The sequence below is a fragment of the Dendropsophus ebraccatus genome, chromosome 1 (genome assembly GCF_027789765.1).
Source record: "Dendropsophus ebraccatus isolate aDenEbr1 chromosome 1, aDenEbr1.pat, whole genome shotgun sequence".
Classification (NCBI taxonomy): Eukaryota; Metazoa; Chordata; class Amphibia; order Anura; family Hylidae; genus Dendropsophus; species Dendropsophus ebraccatus.
In genome coordinates, this window is record NC_091454.1 from 135,980,976 (window position 1) to 136,006,191 (window position 25,216).

The 25,216-nt window shown below is 41.7% G+C and overlaps 1 protein-coding gene across 1 annotated transcript in view; it reads right to left on the bottom strand.

Moving 5' to 3' along the window:
• KCP (kielin cysteine rich BMP regulator) overlaps positions 1-24,715 on the bottom strand; it is an 86,140-nt gene extending 61,425 nt beyond the window's left edge. Inside the window, exons 1-5 of the mRNA XM_069979439.1 lie at positions 23,952-24,715; positions 15,685-16,241; positions 11,614-11,686; positions 4,233-4,450; positions 1,013-1,196 (exon numbers count right to left, since the gene is read on the bottom strand). Of these exons, the coding sequence (XP_069835540.1) occupies positions 1,013-1,196; positions 4,233-4,450; positions 11,614-11,686; positions 15,685-16,241; positions 23,952-24,069 (1,150 nt within the window). The 5' untranslated portion in view covers positions 24,070-24,715. The remainder of the gene's footprint in view (positions 1-1,012; positions 1,197-4,232; positions 4,451-11,613; positions 11,687-15,684; positions 16,242-23,951) is intronic.
• Between the last annotated feature and the right edge of the window lie 501 nt (positions 24,716-25,216).

The following is a 25,216-nucleotide window of genomic DNA, read 5'->3' on the forward strand; positions in this document are numbered from 1 at the left end:
TGAACACCCCTCCCCCCCTGTGACGTGGCTCCATTGATTCTAATGGAGACACGTGACAGAGGGGTGCTAACAACAACTGGCACCCCTTGGGTCACCACTTCGTCCTATAGGTCTCCAGAGTCCCCCACTTAATGCTTCAACTCTACTTCTGAGGCCGACATGTCTAGGCAGTTACAGCCCCCTCAGCCAAACACTGGCCGTATCAATGTCCTTTCTCAGTCAGTGATTGGCTGAACGAGTGTTTGGGACCCAGGGAGGGCATATACCACTCAAGCCCTGTGACAGTAGCCACATCGGTACAGCAACACCTGCTCTTGCTAACAACAACTGGCACCCCTTGGGTCACTACATCCTCCTACAGGTCTCTGGTGTCCCCCACTAAATGCTTCCGTCTCCACTTCTGAGACGGCATTGACATCTCAACAGTGGCAGCTCACTCAGTCAATGATTGGCTAAACAGGCTTTCACCTCCATGATAAGTAAGTCTCAGAGGTGGAGGATGGATCATTCAGTGGGGGGACATCAGAGACCCGTAGTAGGACACCGGGGGAATGCAGAGAGGTAAGCATAGACTCTTCATTATTATCAAGCCTTTAAGCCTTTCCTTGTCAAGGACATATCTCAGACACCTTGACAGAGAAGTACTAGTAGCAACACTATAGCAAATATATCCTTTATATTCTTTTATAGCATTATAGCGTGTCATAGGATTTTTTCAAAGAATCTGCTGCAGAAATCTGTGGCTGAAACTTAGATTTCTATTGTGGATGTTCCAGCAGATCCTAAAAGTATTAAATTGACCTATTGCTCAACAAGTGTATTATTAATAGGAAATATCTGCATAATATCTGAAAAATATCTGCCTCAAAAGCATTGCTTTATCTCACAAATCCTCTGTTCTGATTACCTTCTACTTATTCTTCGTCAGAATTTTAAACATTTTCTGTTCTCTAATTATGCTTTACCAGAGCACAGTGTAAAGAAGGGGTTAAGTGTTTATACATTTACTTACCCACACACTGCGGCCAATCTTTACGTAGTGAGCACTTTACTGAACCTCCAACGCACACACAGATGTTACATGTGTCTTTCTTCCAGGTTTCACTGTCTTGATACTCTTTTCCTTCCCATAAACATGTGGGTCGGCGACATTCACAACTCTCTAGAGCTTTTACCCTGGCCTGGAGATCAGCATTCTGTGGACATAATGGTAATGTCAGCTTCAGTTCTACACCCACCTGGCAACTGAACTTCATCTGAAGTAGAGGCATGGCCTAATGTTAAATAATCTGAACTGAAGGTATTTTTTCTATATATAGGTATAGAATTTAAGATTTAACAGATCATATCACATTAAGCTATAATGGATTTCATGTGTCTGGCCCCTGTCGTGTTGAGGCTGAGAATAAACAATTATCTAAATCTCTCAGGAAAACCTTATCAGCTCAGAGCTTTTAACCAACTCTGAGATGATGTGATTCAGTAAAATAACAAGAGCCTTTGTCCTGAGTTCAAGAATGGATATCTTCAAACTTTAGTTTACTAGGATTTCAAAAAAGACGTTAAGGTCAATGTGAAAATATGCCAAAAATCCTTAGAAGACTGTATAAAACCGGTCTCATGTGCTTAAAAGCTACTACTCTGCTCTTCATTCTGCTAAACAATCTTACTTTACCTCTCTCATTTCTTCTCTATCCCATAACCCAAAACGTCTCTTTGATACCCTCAACTCCCTCGTCGAACCCAAAGTTCAGACACCCGTAACTAACCTCTGCCCTGAAGACCTAGCACCATACTTCAAGGAAAAGATACTATCCGTCAGGAGATCACCTCCCAGTCCCCAAGTAGTGTTGATCCTATTCCCTCTTGTATTTCCTCCTCTTCCCTCTCAGTATTTGAACCTGTAACAGAGGAGGAAGTCTCCAGACTCCTCTCCTCCTCTCGTCCCACCACCTGCACTAGTGACCCTATTCCCTCACACCTGGTCCAGTCTCTCTCTCCTGTTGTCACTACTTACCTTACTAAAATCTTCAACCTCTTTCAAACACTCCATCATCACTCCATTACCGAAAAAACCCTCCCTAGACCCCCTCCTGTGCTGCCAATTATCGACCTGCTCTTACTAAAGTCTCTAACGATCTCCTCACCTCCAAATCTAAAGGTAACCATTCTCTGCTCATTCTCCTGGATCTATCTGCAGCTTTTGACACTGTAGACCACCAGCTCCTCCTCTCCAGGACTCTGCTCTTTCCTGGTTTTCCTCCTATCTCTCTGACCGCTCATTTAGCGTATCATTTGCTGGTTCCTCCTCATCTTCTCTTCCCCTTACAGTTGGGGTTCCTCGGGGATCAGTCCTGGGCCCTCTCCTTTTCTCACTTTACACTTTACCCCTCAGACAAATCATCAGTAAGTTTGGTTTTCAGTACCATCTCTATGCTGATGATACCCAGCTGTATACCTCCTCCAGTGATATCACCCCCGCTCTTCTACAGAATACCAGTAACTGTCTGTCTGCCATCTCTAACGCTATGTCCTCCCTATTCCTAAAACTAGACCTTGCTAAAACTGAGCTTCTTGTATTCCCTCCCTCTGCTAACTGCCCCCCACCTCTCTGTCTGTGGTGCAACCATAACCCCTAACCCCATAACCCCTACACAACAAGCCTGCTGCCTTGGGGTTATGTTTGACTCGGATCTCTCCTTCACTTATCATATTAAATCTCTTTCACGTTCCTGTAATCTGCATCTAAAAATCTCTAAAATCCGTCCCTTGCTTACTGTTAAATCTGCTAAAACTCTTATTGTCGTTCTTATTCATTCCCGTCTTGACTACTGCAATTCCTTACTAATCGGCCTTCCTTCCTCTAAACTCTCCTCCCTCCAGTCCATTCTCAATGCAGCGGTCAGGCTAATCTCCATGTCCAGGCGCTATACCAATGCCTCCCCCCTGTGCCAGTCACTACACTGGCTCCCTATTAAACACAGGATACAATACAAAGTCCTCCTGCTCACCCATAACGCTCTCCACAGTGCTGCACCTCCCTATATCTCCTCCCTCATCTCTGTCTACCGTCCTACCCGTGCCTTATGCTCCTCTAATGACTTACGACTAACATCCACCTTGATCCGCACCTCTCACTCCCGTCTCCAGGACTTCACCCGAGCTGCACCAGTTCTATGGAATGCATTACCCAAGACTGTCAGACTCGCCTCCAATACCCAAAGCTTCAAATGTGCCCTCAAAACACATCTGTTCAAACAGGCATATCAGGTTCCCTAAATTGCACCCCCCCTCCCCCAAATACATACGCCAGGCATTCAAGCACTTAGACCTGTAGCAGGCAGGCATTGGTTGGTGACTGGTTTACCCACCTTTACCTGCACTGCCTTATTTATAAAGATGGTCGTACTATGGTAAAAAGGAAGGACTTTGCCCCTCTGCCATTTTGTCTCGCACCCCTTCCTAATAGTATGTAAGCTCATGCATGTGAGCAGAGCCCTCACTACTCATGTATGAATAACTATATGTAGATCTCTGTAATGTCTGATTTTTGTCTATGTATGTACATAGACTGTGGAATCTGTTGGCGCTATATAAATAAAAATTATTATTATTATTATTATTATTATTCATGATGTTCATGAAGGACATGGTGTTCTACAAGTAAGGAATCACAAAGTCCACATCTCCATTGACTGCCACCTGGACTGTGATAAACAGTGGTGGTGACATGAAACTGTGTATTGATTCATGCTCTGTTATGGAATTTTTTAATATTCCTTATTAGGAAGTTTATATTTTCAAATAAAGAAATAAAATGATGTGTTCTCTCTTGGGATTTCTCAAATACCTGGACGGAAAACACAGACAAATACCACTTGCATGTAGAGGCCAAGAATGCCCTGTTTTCTGGTGACCTTTTGCTCACTGCAAATAGCTAATTCGTTCCAGTGTGAACTCAGGTATTCAATTGTTTTCTGTTAATAATTCCAGTCTAACAGAACTTTCCCATGTTATATTCATTGTATTCTTTCTTCAGATGATCTTACAATGACCTAAGATGTTACTGCACCAAGATGCAACATATTCAGTTGCAAAGTACAGATTACGTAAATTTGATGAATACAAGCAATATGTACAGTACAAAATAGAAACCATAAGAAGATGTGGCAAAACCAATAAAATGAATAAACCTTGGGAAAAACCACCCATTACTGTCTGATTCAACTGACCTGAACTTTTACCATGTCAAGCATATTAGTCAAACCCTGAACAACTTCCTCCAGTCTCCTCATTCTTTCTTCCTGAGAAAGGAAAGTGGAGGGCACTTCACTCTGCTGTTGCTGATAATGTCTTGTGTCAGACATGTCTGGAGCTCGAGGCTGCCTCTGTACATCCTCATCATCCATGTGTCGCTCCTCTGACAAAGAATAGGGAAGAGGAAGAGAATCTGTGGAACAAATCATGGTCTGTGCTTACATTATGATAGCATATATAAAGTACATTACTGAGAATCAACACATTCATATCATTCAACCAATCTACCATGCATCTATTTTAGCATGACAGTGTATTAATATTATAAGCACTGGACAAGACACCTACATTTACATGCTGAAAAATATATAGAGTAATTAGAACTACATCTATATTTATGCTGCATATATATATATATATATATATATATATATATATATATATACACTATATATATATATATATATATATATATATATATATACACAGTGTAAGGTGACACAATATGATGAAGTAATGTAATTCTTGAAAGCAATTGTGTACTTCACTACATATTAGGCTGTATGAAAGTACTGACATATTTAATTTTTCCATTCTTTAAAGTCGTATATGTCTGCAGGTATAGTGAAACCTTGATATAGGTAGATTTGTGATGTGTATTACAATATCTAAGCCAAGATGTCAAGACCAACTAGTGAATGTATTTAGATACCATGATTTGCAAACACAGTTTGAGCTATAGGAAACATCTGCACGTAAGTTATATATTCGCATATAGCAGAGATGTTTGTTATTCATCATATTGTACATAAAATAACAACAAGACAATATGGCAAAGGACAAGTTATGGTATACAAAACAATAATATATCTATCTTCTACAATATTTACCACTGTGCTTTTACTAGGCATAGAAGAGAATGTTTCCATATACACAACTGTGTCCTGTTTATACAGATCAGAGTGGTTTTGTGTCAGTACGTGGAAACGTTTGTGTTTGTCTATAATAGGCTTCTAGCCCTGGAGGGGGTTCCATGTCATTATGAAGAATAACCAGGCTCCTCACACACCCTCTGACTTCACTCAAATCACCAATAGGGCTGATACCTCCAGTGGGACATACTCAGTACTGGGAGCGACGCAGCAACAGTTCACAAACTGCAAAGCTTTTTTCCCTAGGAAGTCAGAATATATTCTGAGCCTTGATGTGCAGTGGGTATAGCTTATAATTACTAACTGATCTACACAAACTGCATGGACATAGTGTGGTATCCCACCACGGGTGTTGCAAGTCTGTACACCCCTCGCAAAAGCCTGTACTCAAAGTAAAAGTGGTAATGAAGTTATGCCTAAGTTTTGCCACTATATGTCACTAGTATGTATCTCTGTACTTGTATATTGTACAGCTGTAGTAAGCAAAGGGTTATTGTTTATTTATCTGTGTTCCAATGAGAGCTCTTTCTTTTCTCCACCCATCTCTATCCTCTTCTTTTTTTACACTTCCTTTTCCACCACTTACAGGAGTTATTACACACCCTGTAGGAAGTTGTCACATGGGGAGAGGAAGTGCACACCCACACTTAGGGAGTCTTATCTAAGTCTTGGTAGAGAGAGGAAGCAAAACAAGATGGTCTCTGCTGTAGTCCAGCTGGGCCCTGGCTCTTCCAGGTCCCCCAGCAAGTCCAGTGTAGTCTAGTCTGGAGTGTGGTAGTTGACGGACACATATGGGAGACACAGAGGCTCTTTTCTTAAAAGCAACCCTTCTTCTAACTATGCACTGCTAAACTACTCAAGAGAGGACAAGTCAGGGATCATCCCAGCCTACGCCGTTAATTTTCTTTAGGACAGTATCCTAAAGTGGAGGAACCGATCCAGATAGAGTACGTAGGGTTTTACCAACTTTGCTCTATCTCGCACAGGTGTAACCAGGTAATTTTGGCCACCTTGCTCAACTCAGGTAACAAGGACTGGGGCTTGTGTCATCTTGTTAGGACAAGTCACCCGACACTGCAGGGCAAAAGGTGGTATCACGACAGAGGTCGAAACAAGGGCATTAGTATTCTTCTACTCTCAAGTATTCAACTACTTCTTCTTTTTCTAAGGTTCCGGCAGAGCACATTTCTAAACTGGGTTGGAACTCTTGAGACAAACTCCTCTCCACTACTCTGAACTCTCTACTTTTCTCAGAATGCAACCAAGTCAGCACTATTAGTTTACCTCTGAAGCTCTCAGCACAGATTCTGTCCCATCAAGTAAGAAGTCTATCGTCAGCTGTTGTATTAAGTGTTCCTTTAGTAAAGAAGAGTTCATTAATGCTAACAGGACTCACTGGTTATTGCTCAAACACCTACACAGTAGTTACATTGTCCTGTGGGTGGCGGTACCGATAGTCCCGGTGGGTCATAACTCCACTCCGGACCACAGTGATAAGCACCCAAGGGACCCCCTCACAGCCAGGCAGGTCACCGACAGGGGAAGGGGTATAGCAAGCCATCCTAAAATAAAACCAGGTGTGCCTCCATACATTGTGTGCCCAAACGGGACTGGCGTCACAACAACCTACCATCTGGCTGAGCTAAACTCCAACCAACCACCACAGTAGTGTCGTCACACAGCACCATCTGGCAAGTGACCAGTCGAACACTAAGCCTGACAATAGCATTGGTATATCCAGGGACGATTCTAGCTTTTCTGAGGTAAGAATTGACATGATGCCCCCCTCTCACACTAGGGATCATAAATAAGTGGACCAGATCCTCTGCAGACGTTGCGGACCTGCTGCATTTCTACTGTACTGTATTTCTGCACCAAAACAACTGCATTTTAGTTTCGTCACATGTTTAACAGTACCATCAAAGTGTATAGTCTATATCAGTGCTTCTCTAACTTTTTCTACCAGAGCCTCATCCAACAGACAAAATGATGCCTGGGCCTCAACAGACTGACCAAAAGGATGCTGGGGCCTCACTATCTGTGGTGGAAGTCCATGCAAATATAAAAGCCATTGCTCAGTCTACCCTCCATTTATGTCCTAATCTCTGTATAACATTAAATAAGTACAAAATGAGATACAAAACCAGATAATCTTGAAGTCAGGGAAAGAACTGTGCACCTTATAGTCACTTATGTGAAAACTGCCTGCCAAGCTGTGCCTCACCAGAAACTAAGGGGCGCCTTACTGTTGAGGCCTGCCTCACACTTTGAGAAGAACTGGTCTATATAGTATACAAAAAATATGACCATACATATTGCCACCATACTTACTGGCCAAATCTAGTATACTGAGAGCAATGTCATATAAAAATAATACCACCACACCATCCAGACCGTGAACCTGTATTACCATCAAATTGTGCTAGTTATCATTGTTTTGTTAAAGCAGAAAACCAAGTATATTAAAGGCCAATAAAAACACTATACAAGGGACAAATCTGATTGCCAAATCCTGACCACATATTACCACAGTCTAATGATTTCATACCACCATATTGTTACTAGATAAAAAATCATGTCCATGGGTGCTATGCTTGGCTTTTTTGGCATTTTCTATCTGACAATTTTTGGTTTGTATGATCTGCTGCCTGAGGCAAAGTCTTCACTTCACCTCATGGCAGACGCGGCCCTGTGTATATCAACAGAATATAGTATAAACTAGCATAACTAGTATAAAAGCATGTAATCCTCTAACAGGCTTTAAAAGCAGCACAGTGACATCTGGCATTCCTGTACTCTCAGATAAACAGATAAATGACGGCATTTTCACACCCTTGGTTTTATTCTTGTGTTTCATATTTGTACAAAAGCATCAGCTACAGAAAGCTAGGCACCCAACACAGTCCACAGGGTCTCAGGATATTTAGTGACCAAAGTGTAGACCAGGTAACAGCTGCCTCCTTGTGAAGTACTGCATGACTTTGTAGGACAGATAGGCCCACACCAACCTTCCTACAAGTAGTTGTGTCAGAAACATCCTGAAGTGATGAATAGAGATGAGGCAATGAAAGGTCCGGGGGATGGGGGATGAGCAGGAATTCTGATTGATGTGGGAAGTAGGCAGGGAAGATGAGCTGGTCTTGTTGGCAAAGATGAATACGTTTCTAAAGCTTTTTAATTCGAGTAATGAGGCGTAACCAGAAAGGCCTCAGCAACTGTAAGACAGGGACCTGGCGATAAATACCATAGGTCATCTAAAGAGTTATTTAGAACTCATAGGCTTATGCAGGACTTTAATGTCTCAATGGTCTAATCTTTTATCAATTTTTAAAAGAGCCTGAATTTCCTTTGTGCAGCATACAGTTGCTTTAACATTGCATCCATGTGTTATTTGTTATCATGTGCCATGTGAATTATTTAGTGTTGTAGATGTCTAGCCATAGCAATAATTCATCGTTGAGTGGATAATTTACAGTAGATCTTTTAAGGAAGATTAAATTTCCTCTGGACTATTTTAAATCCCACTATATTATCACAATGTACGTAGTATATGACCAAAGAACGTATCAAGGAAAGACATGGACAGTAAGCCCTAAGCTGGTCCCACCAGCTGACCCTGCCTACTTGCCTCATCAGTAATAGGACACTGTGGAAAACAACAGAGATGTTCCTTTTCTGTAATAATGTTGAAAAAACAGAACAGACTCACATACAAGGGGTAGTCAACAAGTCAGGGTCAAAACCAAAGGGCAGCAAACCACAAAAACGGGATCCAGTAGTAAGGAAACAGAGCCGAAGTAAGGAGAAGCCAGATAATCGATACAGAAAAAAAGTATGAGAACGATGTGCATGCTTGAATAAATCTAATAGCCAGCAATGACTATGGAAATAAGGGGACGATATATAGGAGGTCAGGGTCTGGTCCACAATGTGATTGGGCCAGCACCCTGATTTGAATTCACCCAATAGCGGACCTGTGGCGTCCCAGGTTGCTAGGGACGCTGTCAGGTATTTGTAACAGCACCTGTCCAGGAGCAAGACACAGAAGTTACAGAGCACGCTCCTGCAGCTCACCCATTGTGTGGTGTAGGCCTGGAGAGGCGCTCCAGCCATGGACAGCACTGGAGTGTGGCCAGGTAAGTATCTGACACATGTATTACCATATATTGTTTAATTTAAAAAAAAACTTTGTTAAACTTTTTAAGGTACTGAAAGGAGTAACACAAACTGCTATGACATGGTGGTGGTATAGTGTTGGCAATGTCTGTGGGGGAATTTAGACTGGGTTAACACGCTGTATGACACCGGGCGTTCTGTGACCCGGCACAGAACGGCCGGTGTCAGTGAAGATCATCCTGACCGTTACTGCAGTACCGGCCAGATGAACTTAATTTGTGCTCAATTGATATATAGGTGGTTAGGGGAGTCACACTTTCCATTGTGTGAGCTGTCAGTGTTGTGCGGCAGCTATTCAATGAATAGCGGACGCAAAAAGTTGACATGTTAGCTTTTCGTGCGGCTGCTAGCAATCTCGGACGGAGTGTGTACTATGTGTATACACTCCGTCTGGGATTCCATTGACTGCAGTGCAACATAAATTTTCTGTTAACCCCTAGGCGACCTAGGACGTACCGGTACGTCCTGGAAGTCTGTCCCCAGACGACCCTGGACGTACCGGTACGTCATGAGCTATGAAGTGCGCTCCGGAGTGGAGCGCGCTTCATAGCAGGTGGGGGCCGGCTGCAATCAGCAGCCGGGACCTCACCGGTAATGACACGCTGCAGCGATGGCGCTGCCGCATGTCATTAACCCCTTAAACGCCGCGATCGTGGCGTGGCCGCGGCGTTTAAGTGTAAGTGACAGGGGGAGTCCCCTGTCACTTACAGTGTGACTGCGGGTTCCCGATCGGTAAAACGGACTGCCGGAGGTCTCTCACCTGCCTCCGTGCGGTCCGATCGGCGATCTGCTGCACTGAGCCTGCACAGGCAGGCTCAATGAGCAGATCGCCGATAACACTGATCAATGCTATGCCTATGGCATAGCAATGATCAGTGTCTGCAATCAAACTAGTGTATGTACAAGTCCCCCAAAGGGACTTAAAATGTATAAAAAAGAAAAGTTAAAAACACCAACACACTACCCCAAAACCCGTCCCCTAATAAAAGTTTAAATCACCCCCCATTTCCCATTATACAAATTAAACATATAAAAATAAATAAATAAACATATAATATACCGTAGCGTGTGTAATTGTCCGAACTATAACAAGCGTCATTGCGAACGGTGTACACGAAAAGAGGGAAAAAAAGTGCGCAGATTACCGATTTTATGTTACATTATATATAAAAAAATAAAAAAAATAAAAAGTGATCAAAACGTCCGATCTTCACAAATATGGTATTATTAAAAACTAGAGATCATGGCGGAAAAAATGACACCCCATACAGCCCCGTAGGTGAAAAAATAAAACCGTTATAAGCGTCACAATAGGCCCATTTTATTAATATTTAATTGCCAAAAAAAAGGATTTCATTAAAAAATATATATATATAACATTAGAAAATCTGGGTAACCTGCATATGGTTGTGTGCGGACTGACCTATAGAATAATAGTGTCATGTCGCTGTTACCATATAGTGCATTAAGTAGACACAGGAACCCCCCAAACGTTACCATATTGCATTCTTTTTTACAATTTCACCTATTTATATCTTCATAAATAATATATTTGGGATTCCGTCATACATGTAATGGTAAAATGAAAGATGCCATTACAAAGTACAACTATTCCTGTAGCAAATAAGCCATTACATGGCCTTGTAGATAGAAAACTGAAAGTGCTAGAGCTCTTAGAAGGGGAGGAGGGAAAAACGAAAGCGCAAAGATCAAAATTTGCGCGGTCCACTGGGTCATTTTGGGCCTGGTCCTCAAAGGGTTAATCAAGGCCGTTGTTGCAACAACAACAACAGCAGCCGTGGTTAATAGAAAATTTACATTGTGTGAACTTGAATTAATAACAACTGAATGTTATCTATCAGCTGAGACTGGCCTTTTGCTCCGAGTCATAAGAACTCGGGGGAAAATGTCTTCATGCCTTCTGGTGGGGAGTCCTGGAGCCAGTGAACCAGCACTTTGCGGGCACAGGTAAAGGTAAATCATGATTGTTTATTATATAATCCCCTGCCTGCTTTGAAATTTTTCAATTCGTCGGACTTCTTTAGGGTTGTAGCGCATTATTATTTCCATCAATAAACAGCTGTACAGATTATTAAGATTGTCGTTATTTATAATGGACATAATATTACAGAGCACTGGAAGAAGAATTACAACATCAATCTATATACAAACATGTAAAACATAAAACATTTTTATAAAAAAAAAATATATAAACTATATTTAAAAAAAAAACTATTTTATCACTCACCTGACCGGTTCTCACAATGCCAAGGTCTTCTAGAGAATCCAGTTGGGGAGATCTCAGCTGTCTGCCAATAACCCTGGGCAAACATTATATGATTATCAGTACATGTATTTTATTTGGTTTTCCCATTCTATTTAAAGGACTGTGAATATTTTTTGCTAAAACCTTTTTAATGTGATATTTAATTTCAAGGTTATCAGTCCTTTAAGCTTGAAGCATAAAGCCTATGGTTTACCACTTGATCCATGACAACGCTTCTTGTATGTACTAAGACTGAGCCCATCCCATGACATAGGGATATGTTATATGTATTAATATTGATGTAGATTGTTATAGGAACCACTCAAGGCAAGAACTAAGACAAAGAGTAGACACAATAACTCCAGATGTTGCATGCTTTAGGCCTGTCTGTTTTTACATATTTTATGTATAAAAAGATACACTTTCAGGTATCCCAATAATTACTCATCATTCCATAATGGAAGGCTTGAGGGTTTTTCCAGCAATGGGTAGATCTGATTAAACCAACATTATGCACATTACTTTAAAGGGGTTATCCAGTGCTACAAAAACATGGCCACTTTCTTTCAGAGACAACACGATTTGTCTCCAGTTCAGGTGCGGTTTGCAATTAAGCTCCATTCACTTTAATGGAACTGAGCAGCAAAACCCCAAGTGGCCATGTTTTTGTAGCGCTAGATACCCCCTTCAATCTGTATTTGGTCTTTGCAGGTAAAAGATTTTCTTGCATGTCTAGCATTAAAGGGACTCTGTCGCCTTAAAGGGACTCTGTCGCCTCCAAAACACTTCCTAAACATACTGTAAATTATCAATCAATAGATTTAACAAAGTTGATTCTGAATCTGCAATTTTTATTTCTCTATGTACCTAAATTCCTTTGCTATAAGCCCACAAAGGAAGTAGTCCTCTCCATTGTATTCTTGAGCTAAGTAGTCCTCTCTATGCATCAACAAGCCCAGTTTGCAGGCTTACAGACTGGGAATGCAAAAGATTAGAAAGATACAAATTTACAGATTTGGAATCAGCATTGTTTATCTGATTTACAGATGGCTTTAGTTTTAGGGCCCTATTCCACCACACGATTATCGTTCAGATTATCGTTAAATCGTTCGAATCTAAACGATAATCGTTTGGTTGAAATGCAGTTAACGATTAACGACCGAACGAGAAATCGGTGAACGCTTTATAAGACCTGGACCTATTTTTATCGTTGCTCGTTCGCAAAACGTTTGCAAATCGTTCGCAGTAGATACGAACGCAATAGCGAAGAAATAGCGAAGAAAAAACGATCACAAATAAGATTATAAATAACAATTATCGTTCCATGGAAATGAGTGAACGTTTTCAGGTCTTTCGCAATAGCGGTCGTTTGAGATTGTTAATCGTTAGCGATTTTGCGAACGATAATTGTCCGGTGGAATAGGGCCCTTAGAGTTGAGAGAAGTGGGTTGAAGGTGACAGAGTCCTTTTAAATTGACCATGTACAACAATTAGCTGTTGGCCACCAGTTATGTTTCTTCACTCCAAAGCATGCCGTGCTCTACCATTCATGGATTTGAGAATAGGTCACTGTCACACCTCTAGTAGCCTATGCCCAATCCCTCAATTCTTTGATACCTACAGGTACAGTTGGAGTGTCCCCTTACAAATTACACTGACAGTTGACTCTGATGAAATGGGTAAGTTTGGCAGACTGTTATCTCAAAAGTATAGGGGGTAAGTAGCTGATCAGTGGGGGTGCAACTGTCGGGACCACCATCATTCATTAGAACAGAGGTCAAATGTTCCTCTTGCCACTGCATCATTCTTTGTTTATAGGACTTCTAAGCAATGCCAAGTTCAGCGCCAGCCAATAAATCCAAAAGTCCAAAACAGAGTGAATGGAAAGGTGGTCCAGCCTGCTTGCTGCCACTCCATTCACTCAAGGGACAGCTATCCTCTATTCTTGTCATCGATAAGGGTCCCAGCAGTTTAACCTCCACCTCACCCTCCAATTCGTTTCCAATGCATTAGATCTTTCTCAAGGAGCTCACTTTTTCTTGAGAAAGGTCTAATGAAAAGTGTTGGAGGGGCTGTATTGTGTTCAGGTATATGACCCCTATTGTGGCTGTGGGCAGTGGTGTTCATACTGGGGCAGAGGAATTGACTATTTGATGCTATTTGTGTGCCCCAATGAATTGGATGACCAAACCTCTGACAATTATTGCACTTGAACTTTATAATCATGTTTGGATTATTCTAGTCACACATGTGGATTTATATTGTGATCATGATTCATATTTATTCTGTACAATTAAAGGGGTTATCCAGTGCTAGAAAAACATGGCCCTTTCTTTTAAAGACAGCACCACTCTTGTCTCCAGTTCAGGTGTAGTTCTAAAACCTGCACCCAAACTGGAGACTTGTATACTGTCTCTGAAAAAACGTGGCCATGTTTTTGCAGCACTGGATAACCCCTTGAATGGCATATCATTTGCAATGATTTTGTGAATTGGCCCTTTCACTCTGTTTTTAAATGTCCATTTGTGTATAAGTTTTTATAGGTATTTGGGAATCATGATTTAAAAAAAGATTATATTTAAGTAGTTTGATTGTTTGGTGTTGTGTCAATAAGGGTTAATTTCTTCAATTGGATTTGGTTGCCCTTGACATTTTTTACATATCAAGCGATTCTAATTGTAGGATGAGTGTTTTGGCTATCTTGTCCGAGACTTGGGAGCTTGTTTCCTTGAAGGAATGGACAAAATAGACAAGATACATTTGTGTAGTCCAAGCTTATGCAATAGTAGGTTGCGTGACTAATTTTTGATGAATATAAAAAGTTAGGGGGGTCCTGACAGAAACAGGAGCATCTGTACAGTGTTGGTAGTACCCGTGTCTCATGGTGTTGCTTTGTACCCATATATAATGGCACATCATTACCATGTTGATCTCCCAGAAGTTCTTTGTCTTTGCCAGCGCTCCCACAGCTGAAGTTTCCTTGGCAGATGAAGTATTAAGCTTCTGGTGATGATGTAAGCCCTTAACCTTTCTGTCTAGTATTATATTTTTAAAGGGAATCTAACTAGATTTATTCCACCTTAAATGAGGGCAGCATAAATTAGTGACAGAAATGCTGAACAGATCACATCATTTTGTTCAGCTGTTCTCCTAATATGCAGAAGAATAGAATTCTTGCTGCACTTCTCTTCCCGGCCTACAGCTGCTGATTTACAGTTGACTGCCTATACACAGCATGGATAGATAACCGCCAATCGGCAGCTGGTGGGCGGAGTTTTCTGCTTCTCATGAATATTGAGGACAACTGGTCTCACGCACATAATGGAGAGGACTACTTATTGTCCATGCTATTCCGGAGGATATCTCTGCATCAGCTGCACAGAACAATGTGAGTGATACATCATGCTGTTCACCTACTCTGACACTAGTTCATGCTAGGACAACATTAACCTGCTGACAAAGTCTCTTTAAGTACGCAATATCAAACTATTTCATACAATCAATTTATTTTACTAATATTACACTATTAGCTCAAACCTGATCTGTTGTTATACTATTGCACATAAAATTGTGTTGTATCTTAAGTTGTGGCCTTCTTTAAAGATGTATCTGGCCTGTTTGATATAATTTGATAGAACATAGTATAGCTGGTTCACATGACACCTAAAAAAATATCCTTTAGGCATCCTGCTACTCTCCTGTTCTCCATATTGTATTATAATAAAAGTTGAGATTGGTTTAATGTTTAACCCTGAACAGGCCGCCTCACAGCAGACGTGTGCACGTTTTACAGTTATATCTCACAGCAAATAACATTATAATAATTATAATTAACTCTTAATTACAATAAAAAGTGGTGTGAGCTTACTGTAACTAGTGGCCTCCTACACTTGTACAAGTTCCTGGCAAAGATAGTCACACAAGTAGCTGCCAGAGCCATCCTAAAATAACTTTCCAGGCCTCCACACTCTTGATGATGGTGATGGTGATATAACAATTTCAGTATGGGGCATACATGGTGGAAAGATACTGAAAAATGCGAGTGACACTTACCAAAAATTTACTCTCCTTATCTCCTGGTGTGCTTGCAAAGCTGATTTGAAGATCCAGAGGGAGAATAAGGCTGAGTAATTCTTCTTCTCCACCCTTACCAAACACTACTGGCTCCTCACAATCCAGAAAAAGGGTAACTTTGTGGATGTCAATATTCAGTGCAAGTTGTGCCCATTTGGAGCCAGAAAATGGTGATCCACCTGGAAGCAACAGGGAAGCTGGTTCCATGGTCTGAGGGTTACGGTACTCCAAACGCAATTGGTCCGCCTGAGTATCAGAGACCAGACGTAAAAGAGAGTGACCATCTCTCTTCATGGCTGCTGGAGACAAAAAGGCTAGCAATGTTCCTTGGTTGTTTTTAGCCTGCTTAGCTACAAAATGTAAGCCAATAGAGCCCTGTGTGCTAGACAGAAGATAAACTGAGTAGTCCCAAGGTAGTATTAAATGAGGAACACGTGGACGGAATTTCCAGGCTGGAGAGCTAGGATCCCGCCCTTTGGATTTAGTAACTCCCTTGATAGAGCGAGTAATGTTCAGAGCTTCCAACAGATCAATAACTGAAATAAAAAGAATTACAATCATTACAAAGGTAGATCAATGAATGACCAAACTGCACTGACTTTTTTAAGGTTCCTGGTTGATATACCCAAGGGGAAACATGATTTAAGACAAATGAATGACCTTATCAAGAAGATGCAGGCAAGTTATCCGGAGATTTTAGAAACACATATTTAGAAAAAAAATCTGTTATTGTAAGGTCTGGCTGCTTTCTCTCTGTGGTCATCATTAGACAACGCAGAAAGCAACCGTGATGATAAGAAAATGATAGATTCCCTCCAAATGCACAGCATGTACAACATCTGTTCCATCTTTTACTATCCTAACTCTATGAATAATGCTGTTTTTTTGACGGCTAATCCTACAATACAATAGCACAGTGAAATCGTAAAGTAATTGTTTCAGGACTGCACAGAAAAAAGTGATTCCTTATTTTTTCTTAGGAGAAACTGTGTTTTTTATGTGGAAATCGTCACACTTCTGCATCAGAATCCACACAGTTTATGACCATATAACCATGAATATACTCTTACTTGGAAATTTAAAAAATTGCACGTTAATATATTGAGCTACTATAGTTATGTGTAAAAAGATTAAAGAGGAACTCCAGGTAGAGGTTTAAAAAAATGAAACTTCTGCAGAAGCATATAGCATTACTTACTTGTCTATCCCAGTTTTGAAACTACCAAAAATCCATTTGTTTTGGGGGGTTTTGGTTCTGTTTTGTGTTTCGGTCCTTCCTGGTTGATCAGTTCCCAGAATGCAATGCTTTCCCTCAGCTGATCATCAGTCCCCCGCCCATCTTAATCAGTAAACTTAGTGCTGCATCTGCTTCTGGCTATTCAGAGATGGGTGATCACTCAGGGGATTGGGGCATCTAGTCAAGCCTCCTGTCTGCATCATCAGCCTGTGCTCAGCAAACACACACAATGTGAGACAAAGGGATGGAATATTTGTCTCCTAAGGGGGGAGAACAGAAGGAGCAGGAGACAATGTGAATTGGCACAGAGGCCATTTTTTCTTCACTTCCTGGATTTCTATCAGCTACCAGTAAAGCAGAACCGTACAGATACAGTAATACATTGTATAGACACATCTATATAACTTTTAATGTACTTTTAATAGAAAACAAGTTTTTCTTATCCGGAGTTCCCCTTTAACCATGTGTAGCTACATTGACATAGGAAACAAGAGACTGGGGAGACTCAGCAACGTCTATGGGAAAGTTTTCTAGGAATGCTCTAGTTGTGCATTAAAAAGGACACAACAGCATAGAACTAACTACAGCTATGGCTATTCAGCAAGTCTTCACTCCATATAATATTAACATAGCCAACACTTTTAGATCAATGCAGTTAAATGCACAAAGGTCTCTTGATCTCACTAGCCTCTAGAACTGAATTGCTGTGCAGGTATCTTGCTTTACATAAGCTAAGAACTTTTTCAGATGGTCTCCCCATATTATCCACAGCTTTCAGGGGGTCCTGGTTCTCCTTGTCTAGATCCAGCTGGTGTAAGGAGGCTTACAAATAATGCTCCCTAGAAAAAAGTTGGTATAAAAAGTAGGTAAGTACCCTATAAAAAGTACTGTAGATAGTTACCATATAAGTGACACTAGAAAGATAATTATTTTCTTCTTGGGCTAATTTACATATAACTGCTTGGTATGGTCTGTCTGCGGTCTATGACACAGCTGCAATGAGTCAGTACTGTTTAGTTTATGATGGGAAGGGGTTTGGCTTCAATCCCAGGTTCTCAGGTCTCCTGGTGGTACCAATGTCACGTGGTAGCTAGAAAAACCTGGTTTGAAGAAATAGTGTAACCATACCACTCAGGAATTTACTGTTAAAACCTTATTGTACACAAATTGCTTTTAGTAGAGTGCAACCTTCAAGCAACCTATCATAGATCAGACTACTAGAACCTTAAAGTGTACCTGTCGTTATAAAAAAAACTTCTGACGTGTCAGAGACATATCAAAAGTCTTGAGTCGTGAGAAGACACACTGCACTGCGTACACTCTCCTCTCTGAATTAAAAAAAAAAGAGTCAGGCTTATAATGGTCTCCACACTTTTTTTAAACTCAGTGTGGGGTGAGGAAGCCCTGCAGCTGTAGCCTTCCCCTGCAGCCCTCCTGATCGGTACGGGTCTGAACACTCACAACTGGGCCGATCAGAACAAGCAATACAAGTTAGGCTTTGTTCACACATTCATAAGCTTGTCAACGAGCAAATTTAGGGCCTATTGATTTCAACTAGGCCATGCACATTGCGTGTAGTTTTACGGATCCGTAATCTGCAAAAATTGCTACTGCAAAAATTACTGATAAGCTCTAGTATGGGCCAAAATTGCTGCACGGATTGTCTCACAATGTCTGCAAAATTTATAGATCACCTTAATTTAACTATTACCTTCCCATTTTTTGCAAATCCGCAAAAAAATACAGATTATGGACGCACTATGAATGCACTATGGATGAATTGCAGACGACAATTGTGCATAATATACGGTCCTGAAAAACTACTGAACATTTGAATGTAGCTTAACTAAGCTTTTTTATGTGAATGAGAAGTGAAAATGTTATTAAAAACAGAATAACTCTGCTAAACATAGATCTTCTAGCCCCAGAACTGCAAACTGCTTACTGTCAATGTTTCCTCACACATGACCACCCCTACTATAAACATTCCACATCAGTTTCATCCAAAATCTCAGAATTTTACTACAGTTCCATTTAATGTTTGTTTGCGTTTCTTTTCCTTGGGGTATACTAAGAGGGAATATGGGGTCAAGCATCAAGACAAAGCTGCAGGCTGAAAAAAACTTCATGTATTTTCCAAACACCATTGTCATGGCATTCATTTCCCACAATGCTACAAATCAGTGATCAAAGCAGGATGGAAATAGAGGCACTTAGTAGGCGTGCATGTTACTAACGTGTCCCTTCTAGTCTGCTAGCAATTATTAGCCCACTGATAAGACCTTTAATGTAAGGTTTTGGGAAATGCTAGCCTCTGTGAGGGAACAAGAAAACAACATCACAAGTCTGTATTGTTTAAGCATAACCTTAGTGAGTCCACATATTATAGCTGTATATTATTGTAGTGTAATAAATTATCATGAAGCCTTTTTAGTAGATACATATATTATTTTACCAGGTAGTAAATGTGATTAAAAGAACCCTACATTTTCAGTTTTCAACTTGGGGTATGTTTGTATATAATATCCCCTACTGTAAGCCTGCAACCACAGTGTTCCTAAGCAGTGGCTCACAAGGTGTCATAGTACAACTGAAATTGGTACAACAGTCAGAAGCATACCATAACCCATGACTAAGTTGTTCTCTGTTAAGATGTCCAGCTTTTTAACTGACAAAATACTGCTGCTTACTGCTCTGTTTTGTCTATTTTCATGAATCAGATCCAGTTGGTATCACATGGTTTACTGTTAAATACTGTAGATGTTTAGCTTTTAACATAATCTTATAATGGACGTGTAAATATAATCTTAATAAAACACTCAATACCTATGTAAATACATTGCTGTACTCCTGTATCATTGCTGTGCAGCCTGTATTATAGTCCTGATGTGCATTCACAATTCGGCTTGATGCTACCGAGATAAGCTAACACCTTAGCTAAGCTCATTTAATGCAAAAGGACAGCTAGGTTTTCCTGCCTCAGACTATTCCCAGTATCTAGTGTAAAGATGACATGTCCACAAATGCTAATCACCAGAACAATTGATGGCCTATCCTAAAAAAAAATTACATCAGTGTGTGTGTGTGTGTGTGTGTGTGTGTGTGTGTGTGTGTGTGTGTGCGCGCGTGTGTGTGCATGACCACATGTAAACAGGAAAAAGGCTGCAGTCTTCTTCAACTACAGATTGGTGGGGGTGGTAAGAGACAGACCCCCACTGATCTTTTTTTAATGGCCTATCTTGGAGATAGGTCAATTTTTATATACACCAGTTGCTAATACACATCAGCTAAAAATTACAATTTCAGTGGGATCTTCTATGAACTATGTATTCTGTATGGGGCAACCCAACTAATTCTCTTGGTGATAGATGTTAGGGGAAATGGAATCAGCTTGTTGGATTTCAGCATGCCAGATCCTTTGTTCCCATGGGAGATAAGCTGCTGCCATAGGTGTCACGGTGCCTTGCTCCCCTAACCCTATTGAAATTAACACTGAACATTGAAAGTAACATGCCAAGCAAGCAATATAAGTACATATGTTTATGGCTGGACACATATTTGGTGGACACCACCCTGATATACAGTAATACCTTGGTGTTTGAACGCTTCCAAATTCAAACTGTTTGGTATTCGAACAAAAATTAACCTGGAAGTAACATTCAGAATTCAAACTTTGCTCGGTATTTGGATTTTTTTGCGAGTGTGGATCATGGGTTGTATGGGGTGAGTTTAGCACTGGTCATGCTTCACATACAGTACAGTACTGTATAAGATTGCTTGAGTGCATATACAGTACAGAAGTATTACAGTCAGTGCACCACCATCTCCTATCCTGTACTGTACTGTATAAGACTGCTGGAGTGCATATACAGTACAGTAGTAGTAAAGTCAGTGCACCACCATCTCCCATCCTGTATCAGATTGCTGGAGTGCATATACAGTACAGTAGTAGTAAAGTCAGTGCACCACCATCTCCCATCCTGTATCAGATTGCTGGAGTGCATATACAGTACAGTAGAAGTACAGTCAGTGCCCCACCATCTCTCATCCTGTACAGTACTGTAAAAGATTGCTGGAGTGCATATACAGTACAGGAGTAGTACAGTCAGGGCACCACCATCTCCAATCCTGTACTGTATAAGACTGCTGGAGTGTATATACAGCACAGTACAGTAGTAGTACAGTCAGTGCACCACCATCTCCCATCCTGTACTGTATAAGACTGCTGGAGTGCATATACAGTACAGTAGTAGTACAGTCAGTGCACCACCATCTCCCATCCTGTACTGTATAAGACTGCTGGAGTGCATATACAGTACAGAAGTAGTACAGTCAGTGCACCACCATCTCCCATCCTGTACTGTATAAGACTGCTGGAGTGCATATACAGTACAGTAGTAGTACAGTCAGTGCACCACCATCTCCCATCCTGTACTGTATAAGACTGCTGGAGTGCATATACAGTACAGTAGTAGTACAGTCAGTGCACCACCATCTCCCATCCTGTACTGTATAAGACTGCTGGAGTGTATATACAGCACAGTAGTAGTACAGTCATTGCACCACCATCTCCCATCCTGCACTGTATAAGACTGCTGGAGTGCATATACAGTACAGTAGTAGTACAGTCAGTGCACCACCATCTCCCATCTGTTACAGTGCTTGGATGGGGGGACTCTTTATAGTAAAGGATGAATGAGGAGTTGGTGACTACTGTACTATAATTGCTGGTTTTGTTGAATGTTTCTTGTGTATAATGTCCTGTACAGTATATAGTGCTGTTCTGTAAAATACTTTTTAATGTAATAAATGAGTATTGTAGGTAATTTTTGGTGGGTGCTGGAATCAATTAAACACATTTACACTATTTCCTATGGGAAAACACTGCCTGGTTCTTGAGCTGCCCTCCTGAACCAATTAAGTTTGAGAACAGAGGTACCACTGTAAAACACTTTCTTTTATAATACTGTTATCTCCAGAAGTAACCCACATCACATCCCTTTATGTATCCAGTCATCATTGACAATTGTGTGACGTGCACACGTCCGGCTCCTTTGATTTATGGACACAATCATTTGTTGGGGAATATGTAAACTTGAATAGTTCAGTGCCATAATTACACTTTACACTAGTTAAGAAATGTTTCTGAATGGTTCCTCCGAGCTAATACATGTTATACACCCATGCAGTGGCGGTCTTTGGCACCAAGCACCCCAAGCGATCGCTTGGGGCCCCCAACATCTAGGGGGGCCCCACGCCCCGCTCTTGTGCTCAAGACTGCTGGACAGGGCCATTGCCCCGCTCACTGCTGCCATCTGGACTGTAACTATGAGCACTCGTAATGAGCGCTGATAGTTACATGCAGCAGCACTGACAGGGCTGGAGACATTGGCCCCCTTCCTGTCAGTCAATCTTGTGGCCGCACAAGTGGCAGCTTTGTGCTTGTGGTGTCAGCGCTCCAGTGACATCACTGGAGCATCGCCGCCAGGACAAGGGGAGTGCGGTCTCTTGTGATCACAGGGAAAACCCTTCCTGCGGCCACAAGAGTGAAGAGAAGAGGAGACGCCCGGACCCAGGTGAGTAAAAGTGTTTGTTTTATTGTGTTATATACTATATGGGAGGGGGAGCACACAGGGGTCTGTTTAACTGGGGGAGCGCACATCGGGGGTCTATATAAATGGGGGGAGCACACAGTGGGGCTATATAACAGGGGGAGCACACAGGGGGGCAATATAACAGGGGGAGCACAAAGGGGGGCTATATAACAGGGGGAGCACACAGGGGGGCTATAGACTACTGGGGCTTCACAGAGGGGTCTATATACTACTGGGGGCAGCACACAGGGGGTCTATATTCTACTTGGGGCAGCAGAATGGTGTCTATATCCAAGTGGGGGAGCACACAGGGGGGGCTATATACTACTGGGGGAGCACACAGGGGTCTATATACTACTGGTGGGACACACAGGGGGTCTATATACTACTGGGGGAACATACAGGGGGTCTATATACTACTTGTGAGGCACACAGGTGGTCTATATATAACTGGGGGAGCACACAGGGTTCTGTATACTACTGGGGCAGCACACAAGGGATCTATATAATACTGGTGGGGCACACAGGGGGTCTATATACTACTGGGGGAACCACACAGGGGGTTTATATACTACTGGAGGAGCACACAGGGGTCTATATCCAAGTGGGGGAGCACACAGGAGGTCTATATCCAAGTGGGGGAGCACACAGGGGTGCTAAATACCCCTGAGGGAGCACACAGAGGGCCTATATACTTGTGAGGGAGCACACAGGGGGTACATACAACTGGGGGCAGCACACAGGGGGTCTATATACAACTGGGGCAGCACACAGGAGGTCTATATACTTCTGGGGGAGCACACGGGTGGGTTATATATAACTGGGGGAACACACAGGGGTCTATATACTACTGGGGGAAGCAAACAAGGGGTATATACTACTGGGGGCAGGACACAAGGGGTATATACTATCGGGGGCAGCACACAAGGAGTATATATTACTGGTGGTAGCGCACAAGGGGTATATACTACTGGGGGCAACACACAGCGGTCTATTGTTTTGGAACACGTGTCGAGGGGGGGGGGCCCAGACATAACTTCGCTTGGGGCCCCAGAAATGCCAAGACCACCCCTGCACCCATGGAAACACTTCCCGGCATCTAAAAGAACATTAGTTTATCTGAACATGGAAATATTTGAAAGTATACACACACTTCTTTAGTACTGTGATAAAGAAAGGTGGTTGTGAAGTCTGATTTCATTATAGCTAGATATTTGAGCACTTTAAAAAACTGTTTATATATACTATATACATACATATGTGTATACTGTTACAAATTCATGAATAGGTTTTTGAATATTTCTGTTAAATCTTCTATTTATTTGTATACCAACTGTACATTCAGTTCAATAAATTCTGATTACGGTAGCCAATACTACCGGTAGCCAATACTGATAACGGTAGCCAATACTCACCATTGTCATCATAGTACTGTAGTGGAAGCTCCATATCCTGGTCACCTGGATCTTGGCTCAGGCAACAAACAGTCATAAATAAAAGCAGCAGAACAAATGTCCATCCTGGCGACAGCATTGTGCAGATTAGTGCATCAGCAGTGCAAACTACATGCCAAACTGACAGTGCTCACTCCACTTGAAGGACCACTTCCTTGTGATGGTGAGAAGTGCCAGCTATTGTAATCCGGAGATGGAGTCGGTAAAGTGGCCCCAGATAACAGCTGAAGGGCATCACACCTAAAAGTGCTGCAGCCCAAAGGTGAACACATTAATGTCACACTATGAAATAAGCTGTAAAGACAACTAACACGAAGTGCTCCTTTAATACACCAGAAGCCCAGAGGTCTCTATAGAAGTGTATGCTGCAGGCAATACATAGGGTTTGCATCCAGTGCCAGTATGTATATATTAGGGCTCATAAGAGAATGGTTTTTCAGAAGAATTGATCTGAGGACCTGCAGAAGTGTGAGGTTTCTGTAAGAATACCTGGGCTGGACCACAACCAAGCAGCTTCACCTGAAGGATCAAGCAGAGAAGAGAGAAGAGATGTTGCCCCACTCAGTCCATTTGCAGAAAAGTGAAAACTGAGGCTTGTCTTGGATTCGATGGGCAGACATTCACAAGTTTGGTCTGGTATGGGGTAAAGTTATCCTGTAGTAAGGTGCAGATGTGTTGCCGGTGCCAGCCCCTGCTGTCTCTTAGTGGTAGCTCCTGTCTGTTAGGAGAAGCTGCAGAGCCTCTGCTAATAAAGAAACATTAGCAATACACTGGTTATTTTTTGTAACTTTGTTCCCTTGTGTGCCTCTTTTCCTCCCTCCCCTTTCTCAAATTTTTTCTCTCATTCCCTCCCTCAACACTCTCTATGTCTTTCTAATCCTTCCCTAGCTCTCCTCCTGTCCCTCCTCCCCCTCATCCCTCCTAGTTTTTTTTTTTTTTTTTTGCTATACTATCCCACACTTCTCAGATGATATAGTCTACCCTCCCTCTCATTATCTTTCGATTCCTCATGTCCAGAGTTCCTCCTCTAATATTCACACCAGATTCCTTTTCTCATCTTTGTACAGTATAAGTTATTAGTTGGGGGTGAATAAGAAACTGTACACTACTTTCCTTAGCATGAAGAATTAGAAGCTACTGAATTTGTAATCCTATCTGCCTGCACCTTTACATTCCCCTGGAAGTGGCACCATTAAACTTTACAATAGAAGCCACTGTGTAAAATG